The sequence below is a fragment of the Saccopteryx leptura genome, chromosome 11 (genome assembly GCF_036850995.1).
Source record: "Saccopteryx leptura isolate mSacLep1 chromosome 11, mSacLep1_pri_phased_curated, whole genome shotgun sequence".
Lineage (NCBI taxonomy): Eukaryota > Metazoa > Chordata > Mammalia > Chiroptera > Emballonuridae > Saccopteryx > Saccopteryx leptura.
This window is the reverse complement of record NC_089513.1, coordinates 54,388,495-54,403,557: the sequence shown is the minus strand read 5'-3', so window position 1 is coordinate 54,403,557 and position 15,063 is coordinate 54,388,495. Positions and strand designations below refer to the sequence as shown.

General features: G+C 38.9%; 1 protein-coding gene across 7 annotated transcripts in view; it reads right to left on the bottom strand.

Annotated features, from left to right (window-relative positions):
• The window catches only part of ARHGAP28 (Rho GTPase activating protein 28), a 240,942-nt gene that overhangs the window by 35,957 nt on the left and 189,922 nt on the right, over positions 1-15,063 (bottom strand). For 6 of the 7 annotated variants that reach the window (XM_066352930.1, XM_066352933.1, XM_066352936.1 and 3 more), the window contains one exon: positions 12,352-12,429. The exons of the other annotated variant lie outside the window; for it this stretch is intronic. In XM_066352930.1, the coding sequence (XP_066209027.1) occupies positions 12,352-12,429 (78 nt within the window). The remainder of the gene's footprint in view (positions 1-12,351; positions 12,430-15,063) is intronic. 7 annotated transcript variants of the gene reach the window in all.

Genomic DNA, 15,063 nt, shown 5'->3' with positions numbered 1-15,063 from the left:
CATACAGCTAATCGATCAACATTTTGCTGATAAATACATATAACACTCTTCTGAGAACAAAAGAGAGCATAGTCTGGGATCTAGGAAGAGAAGCATACATGCTAGCCATTCTTTGCCTTTAAGCATTTTGTAGTCCAGTAGACACAACTATTTCATGTACTCATAATGCCAAATTAGGGTGTTAAATATTATAGAAACGGTCATGTATTGAATGCTATGCAGTTGTGAAGAAAATCAAACTGTGCCAGGGAAAAATCTTGAGAATGAATGAGGAAATGGCCAGGGGAAAAGGAAGTAGAAGGTTGTCTGAACAAAAGAAACTGCTCAAGCAGTGATACAAATGCACGGAGACCCAGTGGGTCTGGGGAACTCCAATTAGTTCAGTGTTGCTGGCACATCACAGACAAGGAGGAGAGTAAAGAGAAAGATGAGACTGAGGAGCCGACCAGAGGTGACTGCATTTTATTCTGTAGGCAATGAGGCAACATGGAACATTTCCAAGCAAGAGAAGAACACGGTGACATTTATCTTTTCTTACCACCAGGTGCAAAATTGATTTGGAAAAGTGTGGTGCTTGGCAGTGGTTAAAGAGCAGGATACAGGTAAGAAATCACTTATTAGGCCATGACACCATTTCTAGAGATGGACAATCAAAGACTAACCTGGATAAACAGTTGCAAGATAAAAAGGAAGAACTAAGAAATGCCACTGAAGGAAAATTCTCATAAATCAATGATGACTATGAAGCTTCTCTCAAGGAACAAAGGCCGAGGATGCTATCTTGGCACTCTCCCTTCGCTTTAGCTTGATGGCTTGTCAGTTTCTTGCAGAAAACAGGTTATACACTCATCTAGAGTGCCAGGTATTGCAACTGATGAAAAGTGAATACTGCAGATCACCTAGCCAGCAAGGCTTAAGTTGGCAGTCCCAAAGTATTATTTGCATATTTTTAAAAGCTACTGCCTGACAACTTGGCTTCCAAACAACCTGAATCTAGGTGCTAAGATCCTGTCCTTAAGGACACTGACAGGTCAACAAAAACTAAGCACTTTTAAAAATACAATATGCTGCTTTAACAAGCACAAAGATTTGAGAGAGGACAAAGAGCTGGAACAAGGCTGAATGACATGGTTCATCTCCTATACAAGTCCACTCCTTCAAGACTGGGAAAGATATTTGTTTCATCTACTTTATAGAAACCAAATCAGAGAGACAAGTAAAATAAAAAATATGTTCCAAATGAAATAAAACCTCATTTTTATAAAACCTCATAAAAAAAATTAACAAAACAGAGATAAGTAATTTACCCGATGAAGAGTTCAAAGTAATGATCATAAATATGCCCACCAGTCTAAGGAGGATAATAAAATAAGCAGTTCAACAAAGAGATGGAAAATATAAGGAAGTACCAAATAGAAGTCACAGAGCTGAAGAATACAATAATCAAACTGAAAAGTACACTAGAGGGATTCAAAAAACAGATTAGCTGTAGCAGATTAAAGGATCAGTCAAATCAAAGATAAGACAATGAAATTCATCTAATCAGGGCTTGAAAAAGAAAAAAGAATAGAAAAAAAGAGAAGATAGCTTAAGGCTTATGTGACAACATGAAATGACTAACATTTGCATTGCAGAAGTCTCAAAGGAGAAAAGAGAGAAAACAGAGAAATCTGTTTTGAAGAATAATCACTGAAAATATCCCTAACTGGTGAAGGAAATAGACATCTAGATCCAAGAAACCCAAAGTTATAAATAAGATGAATCCAAAGAAGCCCCAAATAAGACACACTATAATTAAAATCTCAAAAGTTAAAGACAAAAAGAGAGTATTAAAAGCAGCAAGAGAAAACCTATTCATACAAGGGAACCCCAGTAAAACTTTTAGCAGATTTTTCAGTAAAAACTTTGCAGGCCAGAAAGGAATGGCATGATATAGTCAATGTGCTGAGAAAAAAGCTGTCCACCAAAAATACTCTACCAACAAAGTTATCACTCAGAATTGAAGGAGGGATAGAATTTTCCAGACTAGCAAAAGCTAAAAGGGCTCATTACCAAATAATGGGCTTTATAATAAATATTAAAGGGACTTTTTTAAGCTGAAAAGAAAGGGCATTAATTAGTAACAATAAGACATAAGAAATAATAAATCTCACTGGAAAGGTAAATAGATAGTAATGGTAACAGATTAATCTAGTATGAAGGTTAAAATACAAAAATAGTAAAAATAATTATTATTAATTACTTAAGAGATACACAAGATAAATAATATAAAACGTGAAATCAAAAACAGAAAACATGAGAGGGAAAGAATAAAAATATTGAGCTTTAGAATGAAATCAAACTTAAGTTATTGTCAACTTAAAATAGACTGCTATAGATATGTTATTATATCTAAGCATCATGGTAACCACAAAGCAAAAACCTACAGTAACTCACAAAAGACAGAGAAAAGAATATAAGTACACCACAAAAAGTCTTCAAATCACAAAGAGAGTAAAAGATGAAGAAATGGAGAGAAACTACAAAACACCCAGTAAACAATAAAATGGCAATAAGTACATACCTACCAATGATTACATTAAATGTAAATGAACAAAATTCTCCAATCAAAAGAAATAAATGTTTGAATGGAGAGAAAACAAAATGCACTATAGCTCACAAGAGACTCACTTTAGATGTAAGAACACACAGAAACTGAAAGTGAAAAGATGGGAAAAGATACTCCACGCAAATGGAAATCAAAAGAAAGTTGGAGAAGGTACACTTATATTAGACAAAATAGACCTTAAAACAAAGACTAATATGGAAAAAGATAGGTTTATATAATGATTAAAGAGACAAGCCAACAATAGAATATAACATTTGTAAATATTTATACACTAAATATAGGAGCACCTAAATATATAAAGCAAATGTTAACAGACCTAGAGAAATAGACAATAATACAATGAGAGCAGGAGATTTTAATATCCCACTTACATTAGTGAATAGATCATCCAGACAGAAATTCAATAGGAAACGTTGGTTTTACATGTCACATTACATCAGATGGACTTAGTAATACAGAGACATATACAGAACATTCCATCCAAAAGCAACAGTATATGCTTTCTGCTCAAGTGCACATGAAACGTTTTCCAGGATAGATCATATATTGGACCACAAAACAGTCTTAATAAATTTAAGAGAATTGAAAGCATATCATGGCCCTGGCCAATTGACTCAGTGATAGAGTGTCAGTCTGGCATGTGGCAGTCCTGGGTTTGATTCCTGGTCAGGGTTCACAGGAGAGGTAACTATCTGCTTCTCCATCTCTCCTTCTCCTCTCCCTCCTCTCTCTCTCTCTCTCTCTTTCCCTCTTACAGCTATAGCTTGATTGGTTTGAGCATATCGACCCTAGGCACTGAGGATGGCTCTATGGAGCCCCTGCCGTAGGTGCTAAAAATAGCTCAGTTGTGAGCATGGCCTTAGATGGGCAGAGCATCAGCACCAGGCAGTGGTTGCCAGGTGAATCCTGGTCAGGGTGCATGTGGGAGTCTGTTTCTCTATCTCCCCTAGAAGGAGAAGAAGAAGGAGAAGGAGAAGGAGAAGGAGAAGAAGAAGAAGAAGAAGAAGAAGAAGAAGAAGAAGAAGAAGAAGAAGAAGAAGAAGAAGAAGAAACATATCATGCATCATTTCTCACCATAACGTTATGAAAGTAGAAATAATTAGACAAAGAAAACTAGAAAATTGATGCATATGTGGCAATTAAACAATGTGCTATTGAGAAACCAATGGATCAAAAAAGAAATTAAAGGATAAATTAAAAAAAATACCTCGAGGAAAACAAAAATGGAAATATAACATACCAATCTTTGCAGAATGCAGCAAAAGCTGTTGTTTTAGGAGGGAAGTTTATAGGCTACCTCAATAAACCAAAGAAGTCTCAAGTAAACAACCTAACTTTGCACCTCAAGGAACTAGAAAAGGAAGATAAGATGAAGCCCAAAGTTAGTAGAAGGAAGCTAATATTGAAGATTGGGGAAGGAATAAATGAAATAAATGTTAAAAAGACAATAAAAAAGATCAATGAAACTAGGAGCTGCTTTTTTTTTGACAAGATAAACAAAATTGAGAGGCTTTTACCTAGATTCACAAGGAAAGTAAGATAAAATAAAATCAGACATGAAACAGGAGAGGTTATAATTGAGACCACAGACATACAAAGGATCATAAGGTACTATTATGAACAATTATATGCCACCAAATTGTACAACCTAGAAGAAACAAATCAGTTCCTACAAACATACAACAAACTAGGACTGAATCATGATGAAATGGAAACTCTGAACATACCGATTGCTAGCAAGAAGAACAATCAGTAATCAAAAACCTCCCAACAAAAGTCTAGGCCCTGACAGCTTCACTGCTAAATTCTACCAAACATTCAAGGAATACCAATCCTTCTTAAATTCTTCCAAAAAAAAAAACAGAAAAGGAGGAAATTCTTCAAAACTCATTTTAAGTGGCCAGCATTACACTGATATCAAAACCAAAGAAGAATGCCATAAGGAAGGAAAATTACAGACCAATATCCTTAGTGAAATATTAGCAAATCATACTCAACAATACTTTAAAAGATCAATATTATATTGGTAAATCAATAAACCAATTCACATTACGATCAAGTAAGATTTATTTCAGGGACATAAGGATAGTTCAACATCTGCAAATCAGTCAATGTGATATACCACACTGACAAAACAAATAAAAATCATATGATCATCCCAATGGATACAGAAGAAGCATTTGACAAAATTCAACAGCCACTTATAAAAAACCTCAAAACAGAGTGTGTATAGACTGGGAATGTACCTCAATATAATAAAGGCTCTATATGGCAAGCCCACGGTTACTGTCATACTCAATTCTGAAAAGCTGAAAGATTTTCCTGTACAATAGGGAACAAGAGAAAAACGCCCAATCTTATCACTTTTATTCAACATAGACTTAGAAGTCCTAGCCAGAGAAATTAGGCAAAAATAAACAAATAAACAAACAAACAGATAAAAAAAAAGGCATCCAAAAAAGGAAGGAAGAAGTAAAATTCACTACAGTATTTGCAGAAGATATAATCTTATGTATAGAAAAACCTACAGACACCATTAAAAAACTGAGTCCTAATAAACAAATTCAGCAGAGTTGCAGGATACAAAATTTATATTCAAAAATCTGTTGTGTTTATATATATCATACTAATACCATACTATCAGAAAGAGAAATAAAGAAAATAATCCCATCAGGAAGAATGAAATACCTTAAAAAAAATTGACCACAGAGGTGAAAGAACTGTATATTGAAACTACAAAACATTAATTAAAAAAATTTAAGAAACAAATAATGGAAAGATATTTTGTACTCATGAATTCATATTCAAATCAATATTGTTAAATCATGGGTTAAATTTAACATATTGTTAAATTTGGTTCCATAATACCCAAAGCAGTCTGCAGATTCAGTGCAATCTCTATAAATATTCCAGTTTTTAAAGAAATAGAACAAATAATCCTAAATTCTGTATGGAGCCACAGAAAACCAGTCTAAAAAAGAAAATCAGCCTTGGCTGGTTGGCTCAGTGGACAGAGTGTTGGCCTGGCATATGGACATCCCAGGTTTGATTCCCAGTCAGGACACACAGGAGAAGCGACCATCTGCTTCTCTCTCCTTCCCTCTCTTTCTTCTCTCCCTTCTCTCATCCTGCAGCCAGTGGCTCAATTGGTTTGACTGTCTGCCCAGGTGCTGAGGATAGCTTGGCTGGTCCAAGTATGTCAGACTCAGGTGCTAAAAATAGCCGAGTTAATTTAAGCATTGGTCCGAGATAGGGGTTGCTGGATGGATCTCGGTCAAGGTGCATGCAGGAGTCTGTATCACTATCTTCTCCTCTCACTGAATGAGAGAAAGAGAGAGAGAGAGAGAAGGAGAGAGAGAGAGAGAGAATCAAAGCTGATGACATCATGCTTCCTGATTTTAAATTGTATTAAGATAGTATGGTATTAGCCCTGGCCGGTTGGCTCAGCGGTAGAGCGTCGGCCTAGTGTGTGGAGGACCCGGGTTCGATTCCCGGCCAGGGCACACAGGAGAAGTGCCCATTTGCTTCTCCACCCCTCCGCCACGCCTTCCTCTCTGTCTCTCTCTTCCCCTCCTGCAGCCAAGGCTCCATTGGAGCAAAGATGGCCCGGGCGCTGGGGATGGCTCTGTGGCCTCTGCCTCAGGTGCTAGAGTGGCTCTGGTTGCAACATGGCGACGCCCAGGATGGGCAGAGCATTGCCCCCTGGTGGGCAGAGCCTCGCCCCATGGTGGGCGTGCCGGGTGGATCCGGTCGGGCGCATGCGGGAGTCTGTCTGTCTCTCCGTTTCCAGCTTCAGAAAAATGCAAAAAAAAAAAAAAAAAAAAAGATAGTATGGTATTGGCAAAGAAACATATATATTATTGAAATAGAATAGAGAGCCCAGAAATAAACCTACACATATATTTACAACAAAAGGAGCCAAGAAAATACAATGAAGAAAGAAGAGTCTTTAGTAAATGGTGTTGAGAACACTGAACAGTTACAGGCAAGAGAATGAAACTTCACCTATTTCTTATACAATACACAAAAGTTAACTGAACATAGATTAAACACTTAAAACCATAACACTTAAAAAAATATATAAAGAACTTATACAACTCAATAGCAAAAAAATTTAACCCAATTAATAAATGGACAGAAGATCTGAATAGACTTTTTTTTTCCAAAGGAGACATACAGATGTCTAACAGACACACAAAAAGATGATCAATATCACTAATCGTTAGGGAAGCACAAACCAAAACCACAATATGATATCACCTTACACCTGTCAGAATGGAAATTATAAAAAAGCCAAGCAAGTGCTGGTGAGGATGTGGAGAAAAGGAACCCTTGTGCACTGTTGGTAGAAATATAAATCAGTGCAGCCACTGTGGAAAATAGTGTGCAGGTGCCTCAAAAAATTAAAGATAAATTTATTGTATGATTCAAAATTTCCACTTCAAGGTGGTACCTGTCTGAACAAAACAAAAACACTAACTCAAAAAAATATATGTACCTCCATGTTAACTGCAGTATTATTTAAAATAGCTAAGATATAGAAATAATCTAACTGTCCATCAATGGGTGAAGAGATATAGAAGTAGTGGTATATATATATGTGGCATATTATTATGCCATCTTAAAAAATAAAATCTTGGCCCTGGCCAGTTGGCTCAGTGGAAAGAGCATTGGCCCAGTGTGTGGAAGTCCTGGGTTCAAGCCCCAGTTAGGGCATAAATGAGAAGCAATCATCTGCTTCTCTTCCCCTCCCTCTTACTCTTCTCTCTCCTTCCCCTTCTCGCACCCAGTAGCTTGACTGGTTCAAGCATGGCCCCAGGAACTGAGGACAGCTCCATTGATCTGAGTGTCAGCCCCAGACAGGGGTTTCTCGGTGGATCCCGGTTGGGGCACATGTGGAAGTCTGTCTTTCCATCTCTCCTCCTCTCACTTAAAAAAAAAATGAAATCTTGCCATTTGTAATAACATGGATGAACCTAGAAGGCATTATGGAAGTGAAATAAGTGATACAGAGAAGGTCAATTACTAATTACAGTATGATCTCACTTTTATCATGGCATCAAAAAATACGTAAATATTTGAGTTCATGTAAGCATGTGTTGGTCAAATGAGTTTGTAAATATGATATATGTGTTTGCTCGCTTGTGGTTTGTGTTGGGTATGGGGGACGGACTGTGGGCAGGCAGGGTCGTTGTAGCCTAGGGTTTAGTTTTAAGACTGGGCTTTTCCCCACACCCTTGATTGATTGTATGATCTGGGTGGTGCACTGGGTGGTGCACTCTCATGAGGAATCCAATTATGCCTCGGATAAGTGGCTTTGTATCAGAGACTTCCTTGTTTGTATGTTGGATTAGGGGTTTTTGGTTTTCTACACTATAAAGTGGGACAGACCAGGAGCTGGCTCACACAGTTCCTGCTATCACAATTGCAGGGGCTTCCCTGATCCCTTGCCCTTCATGGGAAAAGCTGGTTTTCTGCTTTTCCCTTGTCTTCTTTTGTGGTTTGCCTGTCTTGGTGAGACACCAATAAATAGGATGGCCCACCATCCTCCGACTCCGCCATTTCTTTATCGTCTGCCCTAATCCAATGGGAACCTGCATGTGAATGGCCACGATGGCGGTTCCTGGCCTTACAGCATGTGTACACTGTTGCTTAAAAATCACTTATGTTTCAGTTTGTTTGCAATATTAATATGCAACTCTTGGTTTAAATTTTTTTCTTAAAAAATGAGTGGCTTCTATTTTAGAAAGGAAAAATCACCAGCATGAAATTGTACTTACAACTTTTTTTAAAAAAAATGATGGGGTTGCAGGATGGGAGCATGGGTGTAGGGGTCAAAAGGTAAAAAGGGAAAAAAATTTACATCAGTGATGAATTGAACATGAGACTCAGAGAAGAAATAACAGTCCAAGATGATGTTCATCTCAGATTGCTAGCTGGAGGAGGGGTGAATGAAGGAGTTATTAATAGGAAATACAGGAAGGGACACTGTTTCCCACCTTGCTTGGTACCACTGCTGCAGAGCAAAGGGGAAACGGTGTGCAAGTGGGCAGGAAGCACCAGTAAGGGCAGGATAATTCGAATGAACTGCCCACGTACCTCTGCCATTGGAAGCTACCTACACACTAACGTGTCCTCACTCGAGCCTGTCGGTGGACCCTGTCACCTGAAAGGCAACATGGCCCCAGTGTGACAAGCAGGCTCTACAACCAGATTCTGTAGGTTTTTATCGCAATTCCACAACTGACAAGTTGTTTGGCCTGTGACACAGGCTTCTCCCTGGATGCTAGTAAAACGACCTTAGAGGTGAAATCCGAGGCTATAAGGTAATGCTCGGGGGCGGGGCCTGCCAAGCAGGAAGTGCCCAATAAACGCCAGCTGTTAGTCATGCCCACGTTATTACTACTGGAAACGCATGTGTATGTGGTTGTGGATTTTGGGTAACAATATCACTTTGTCCTGTTGGGACGGCCAGCATAAAACAAAACAGAGACAAAGAGTGTGCTGTTGGTTCCAGCCGGGGCAGGCTGTGGAAGCACAGGAGCAGAGCTGACATCTCAATGGTCCTAAACACGAGCCATAAAAATCAGGGGTCAGATTTCCCTTCCCTAAGGCAGGAAGCATTTAAAGATTAAAGTAGTCACGTTTCTGTCCAGTTTAATGAGAACACTGCACAAGGGTCAGAGCTATGTCCTTAAACCTCCTCTGGCAAACAGATCGTTTCTGAGGTAGTTTTATTACAATGCAAGCGACCTGCCCCCAGCTTCAAAACCCAGTTCAGGAGGGGAAACCAGCAGACCAGGGTCACTAATTATAAAACATTGAGAGAAGCTTCAGAACAATTTAAATGAGTCAAAAAAAAAGAAAACCTTACATGTCAAACAGTCTGCCTTCTTCCATAAAATATATATATTCCTCGGTGTTTGGCCCAAATTTCTGTCATTGCTGGGAAAAATAAATCATTGGAAAACCAAAGTGTAAAATTGGTTCCAATTGACCCGAGGCCTTAAATCCCGAGCGGACCGTGCGGCGTGGGCCGAGTGTGCTAAGCCCGCAGCTTCCGCTGAGCACTGCGTTCCTTCCTTCCGTCCTTACCGCCCTTGACCGTTCATGACACGGTACTATTAGAATCATCCTGAGGCACAGTTACAGGGCTAGTAGAATGGAGTTTTATTTAAATGGTCTTCCCTCAAGCATATTCTTTGAAAAAAAACAGTCTAACAGACAAAATTACAAAAAAAAAAAAAAAAAGAAGAATTTAAAGTTTGAACAAGGAGAGAAATAAAGACCCCTATAGCATATCAGGTTACAATGCCTTTCTAACTGCACATTCCCATGATTGTTCATGGGCTCAGATCTCTTTTCTTTTTTACATGGGCTTTCCTGGAGCTCAAACCATGAAAACATCTGGATCACATTTTTTTTTGGATTAATAAGAGATGGAATAAATAGGTTAAAACTACATAAAATTGATTAGGGCAGAAAAAGGAATTCTATCCAAATGTGACTCAGAAATTTATGAGCCTATGAGAACACTGAAGGAATTCTTTGCCTATAATAAGCATTTTTCAGTCAAAGATTAGCTAAAGAAAAGTAACTTCTGCTATGGTATTAATATTCATGCACACAAGAAATGTCATGTAATGTTTTCTCTTTCTGATTATTTAAGAAGAGAACTTTAAATCATATTCATTATGCCTCTGTCTCTATTTCAAAGCCACACACACACACACACACACACACACACACACACACTTATAGGAACCAGGAAGAATATGTCCAAACAGAGCTTCCCAATTATAAAAGGGATGAGTAGAGAGACAGTCTAATTCTCTTTCAGGAAATCTGCTTCTTTGACTTCATTTTGATTCTCTGACTCTACAGATATAATCAGAGATTTGACCCAAACTAGTGATAACCTTCATCGTCAGACTGAGGATACATAAGCCCAGCAGTGTGTAACATCTTACCTATGGGAACCGAGACTAAAGCAGATTCAATTTAGAAAGTACAAACCTTAAGGAGCCATTGGGGATTTCCCTGCCTTCCAAATAAACCTGTGCATGATTCTACTCCCAGAAAAGTCACAACTCCCCAAAATGCTCTGTTCCCTCTGTCACTGATGAAGTATGGTGCAAGCTATGATCTGCCTTCACAAAGACTTGCCGATCATCTGCAAAAATCCAGGTGGTTGACTCGCCCACTGTTGGGACCTTCTGATCTCCCTCAGCCCCGCCTCCATAGAAAGCCACAGCAATGGCTGAGTGTGGTGTTGTGGTGGTAGGTCGCTTCATGGGACAAGATGAGCTATCGGGCCTGAACTGTGGTCTGAGGCTCAGCCTGTCCATTCCCGCCTCCATCCCTTATCTTTCAGAAGTGCTCTCCCCTGGTTACCCTCTTCTAACTTCGTTCCAGTATCTGCTTTCTGGAGCCTCCAGTAGACACAGACAATATTTTCAGTCTCTATTTAGAAAAACATCTTGTCAGATTTCTTTATAGAAACTTGGAGACGTCTAGTAGAAATAGAATGTCTCAAAACATGTACAAAAATGAATTAATAAAGAGATGCTTTTCTGCCTTTGTATGTTTCCTTTTAATAGTTCTAAACAGAACCAGGTTCACTTTCCCTTCTCCCTGAGACTTTTTTTTTCTGAGGGAGCCAGCATTTAAAATCGCTCATGTTTCTCTGTCCACCAACCATAGTGTGATCCGAGGGCAGGAAGGAATTCTTCACTGTCCCTGCTCACCAGTAGATAAAGTGGTATATCTTCCTGGAAATTTATGAGAAAAGCTTTTGTTTCCTAATGATTTTTTCCTTTACTGAATGTAGAGTTTGCCACCATATAGAAGTAAGAAAGCCAAGTAAGCCTGACCAGGCGGTGGCGCCGTGGATAGAGCGTCAGACTGGGATGTGGAGGACCCAGGTTCGAGATTCCGAGGTTGCCAGCTTGAGCGTGAGCTCATCTGGTTTGAGCAAGGCTCACCAGCTTGAGCCCCAGGTCGCTGGCTTGAGCAAGGGGTTACTCAGTCTGCTGTAGCCCCCCAGTCAAGGCACATATGAGAAAGCAATCAATGAACAACTAAGGAACCGCTACAAAGAATTGATGTTTCTCATCTTTCTCCCTTCCTGTCTGTTTGTTCCTATCTGTCCCTCTCTCTGACTATCTCTGTCTCTCCCACAAAGAAAGGAAAGAAAGCCAAATAAAAGGACTCACAATGCACAGGTGCTTTTATATGTAGAAACTAACAATAATTTAAATGGAACTGGGTTGTAGCACTGCAGAGTGAGTACAGCAGTGGTTATTGCCATTCCTACATGTTCTTATAAGAACTTTCATTAAAAGGACAACCAAAATATATTTCTTGGTATAAAGCAACTGATCATGGAAATAAAGGCTCATATAATAATTGGCTTAATGAATTCCATGACTGAGAGGGACACAGCAAACTAAAGTGTTTAAACCCTCAAAATTGTGATGGGACATTTCAACTTTTCAAACTAAAGACGAGCAACAGTTTTCATGGTGAACTGATGTTATTTCATTGTTGTTAGTTTTTTATTGTTTTAATTTAAAAGGATACACAACTCAGGACTATGAACAACATCTAATCAGAAATATAGAGGAAAACTGGGCCAAGAGACATTATCAAACAACAACAAAGTTCTTGATACTCGACGCTTGTGTGAACTGGGTCTGCCTAGCTCGGATCTTTAAGTAGGAAGCGGGAAAGACGTTTGTTACCTTGACTTTGGCGGTACATCCTGAAAGTCGAAAAATTCCCTCAGATTCCAAACCCGATTCTTCAACTTTCTCAAAAAACTAGAAAGCAAAGATACATTACAAAACTAAATACCTTCAATCTGATTACAAACATCTGAAATAATACTGTGGATGACAACAAATAACAAATGCCAAACATTTATACCTGCCTGGCACTTCAACGCCTCCTTCCCTGGTTACCACCACCAGATGAGGTCAACATTAGGCTCCGATTTGTAAAAAGGAAATGGAGGCTTAGAGCTGTTAATATCTCTTTCCCAAAATTAATCATATAAGTAATAACATCGACTCTCTCAAGCTTGTGCTTTTCACTAAAGTATGCTGCTATTTTAAGATCTGATCACTACGTATCTTTCTGCAGATTGACCAATAAGAAAAAATTCTAAATTCACTACATTAGTTGCAACTGCTCTGGCTAAGAAACAATAGGAACTCTTGAAATATGACCAAGGAGGTTGAGATTGTAAAGGTTTATAGCTCTCATGATTTCTCAATGTTATGATGATGGTGTTAAAATAATAACAATAACAATAACAATAACAACTACTAACATTGATTGATTGTATACTTTTTGTGGTTTAGATACTGTTCTCAGTACTTTAAATGTATCAACTCATTTAGATATTCACAATAATCCCATGAGGAAGGGTCTATTAGAATACTCATTCTACTGCTGAGGAGACTGAGGCATAGTGAGGATAAATACTCGCCCAACTTCACATTAGAGCAGCATCCACAGTCGGGGCTATTTTCCCTTCAAGATATGATGGTGCCTAGGAACTAAGGTAGTTCTTGTAGGCAGGGAGAGAAATAGATATTTGGGAGGAAGAAACATAAGAAAAGGCTCTCCCAGAGGAGTGGAAGGTAGGTAATACCTCAAACTGTCTTAAAAGGAGGAACACCTCACATCAGGAGGACGAGTAGCTGGCATGTACTGAGTTGCTAATACTATATAAATCTGGACTTAGTTTAACTAGCATTTACTGCACATATTCCATTTGCTATGTCCTCTGCTGGGTCTCTGCACTTACATAATACAATGTGTCCGTAAAGTCATGGTGCACTTTTGACTGGTCACAGGAAAGCAACAAAAGACAATAGAAATGTGAAATCTGCACCAAATAAAAGGAAAACCCTCCCAGTTTCTGTAGGATGATGTGGCAGCATGTGCGCATGCGCAGATGATGATGGAACACCGTGTATACAGCGGAGCAGCCCACGGCCATGCCAGTCAAGATGTGGACGGTACAGAGGAAAGTTCAGTGTGTTCTGTGGCTCGCTAAATTCAAATCTGTGACCAAAGTGCAACGTGAATATCGGTGCGTTTATAACGAAGCGCCACCACATAGGAATGACATTACTCGGTGGGATAAGCAGTTGAAGGAACCTGGCAGTTTGGTGGAGAAACCCCATTCTGGTAGGCCATCAGTCAGTGACGAGTCTGTAGAGGCTATACGGGATAGCTACCTAAGGAGCCCTAAAAAATCTGTGCGTGAGCCCACATTGAACTGCACTGAATAGTATGAAACTGGGAGAGTTTTCCTTTTATTTGGTGCAGATTTCACATTTCTATGGTCTTTTGTTGCTTTCCTGTGACCGATCAAAAGTGCATCATGACTTTACGGACACACTGTATTATAAATTCATATACTGAGTTTACTCAGTCTTAGGTTTTTATGTATTTTCTTCAAACTCTTGTCCTGTACACAGAGGACAAAGGGCATAATTCTGGTTCTAATTCAAGGAAGGAAAGAAAATCTTAACAGTCACCATGTACTTTGACCTTTGATATGTACTGTGCTCCTTTCTGCATCTACTTCCTCCTGGCTGTGTGTCTTGGGTATATCATCTTACCCGACTATGCGTCAGTCACCTTGTCAGTAGAGGGGAGATGAAAACAGCAACCTCCTCGGGCTGCTCTGTGCCCGAGATGGGACAGGATTGGTAGGCACAGGCGCAGCCCTGTGCAGGAGAGGCGCTCTAAGGACAGTGTCCCCGCATACTGGCATGCTGCCAGTGCCTTCTGCCATCCTCCCTGCTCCCATTGGCAGCCAATTAATCACCTGATTTAAGGAGTAGCTCAACTTGAGGTACTGGCAGCACAATTTAGAAAGATAGTGAAGAGATGGAGAATTATTACTGTGAATAATGTAAATGTATGTTTCCTCAGTCAATGAATTCACATCTCTTTTAAAAAAATCAATTTAAAATTCACTAAGATTTGTGTTTAGGGCTTGCAATTTTAATTATGCCACTGGATGTCATTGTTAAACAAATGTACGTATTCGTAAATAAACCGGTGTAAATTGTTGGGTATAAAAACATGACTTAAAGCAAATGAGCCATTCACCAATGATAGATTTTTAGTATATAATAGTTCAAATAATATCACTTTCAAAACTTCCCAAACCAAAATTCTTCTTTGTCTGACTGGACCCTATCTAATCATACCTAAAAAACTACCATAACAAAATGATTTTCAGACTTCATTAAGCTTTGTTTGAAAACTTCAATTAAATGATTACAGATAGGCATTTTGAATACTCAACCTATGATATACTTCAGCAAATACCTGTATAATCAGAAAATAGATAGCTGGTAAGTGTTGGGCAGATAAAATATATTATGCTCACTTTGTTAAAGATGGCACTGCCCATGTGGAAGCCCATTGCC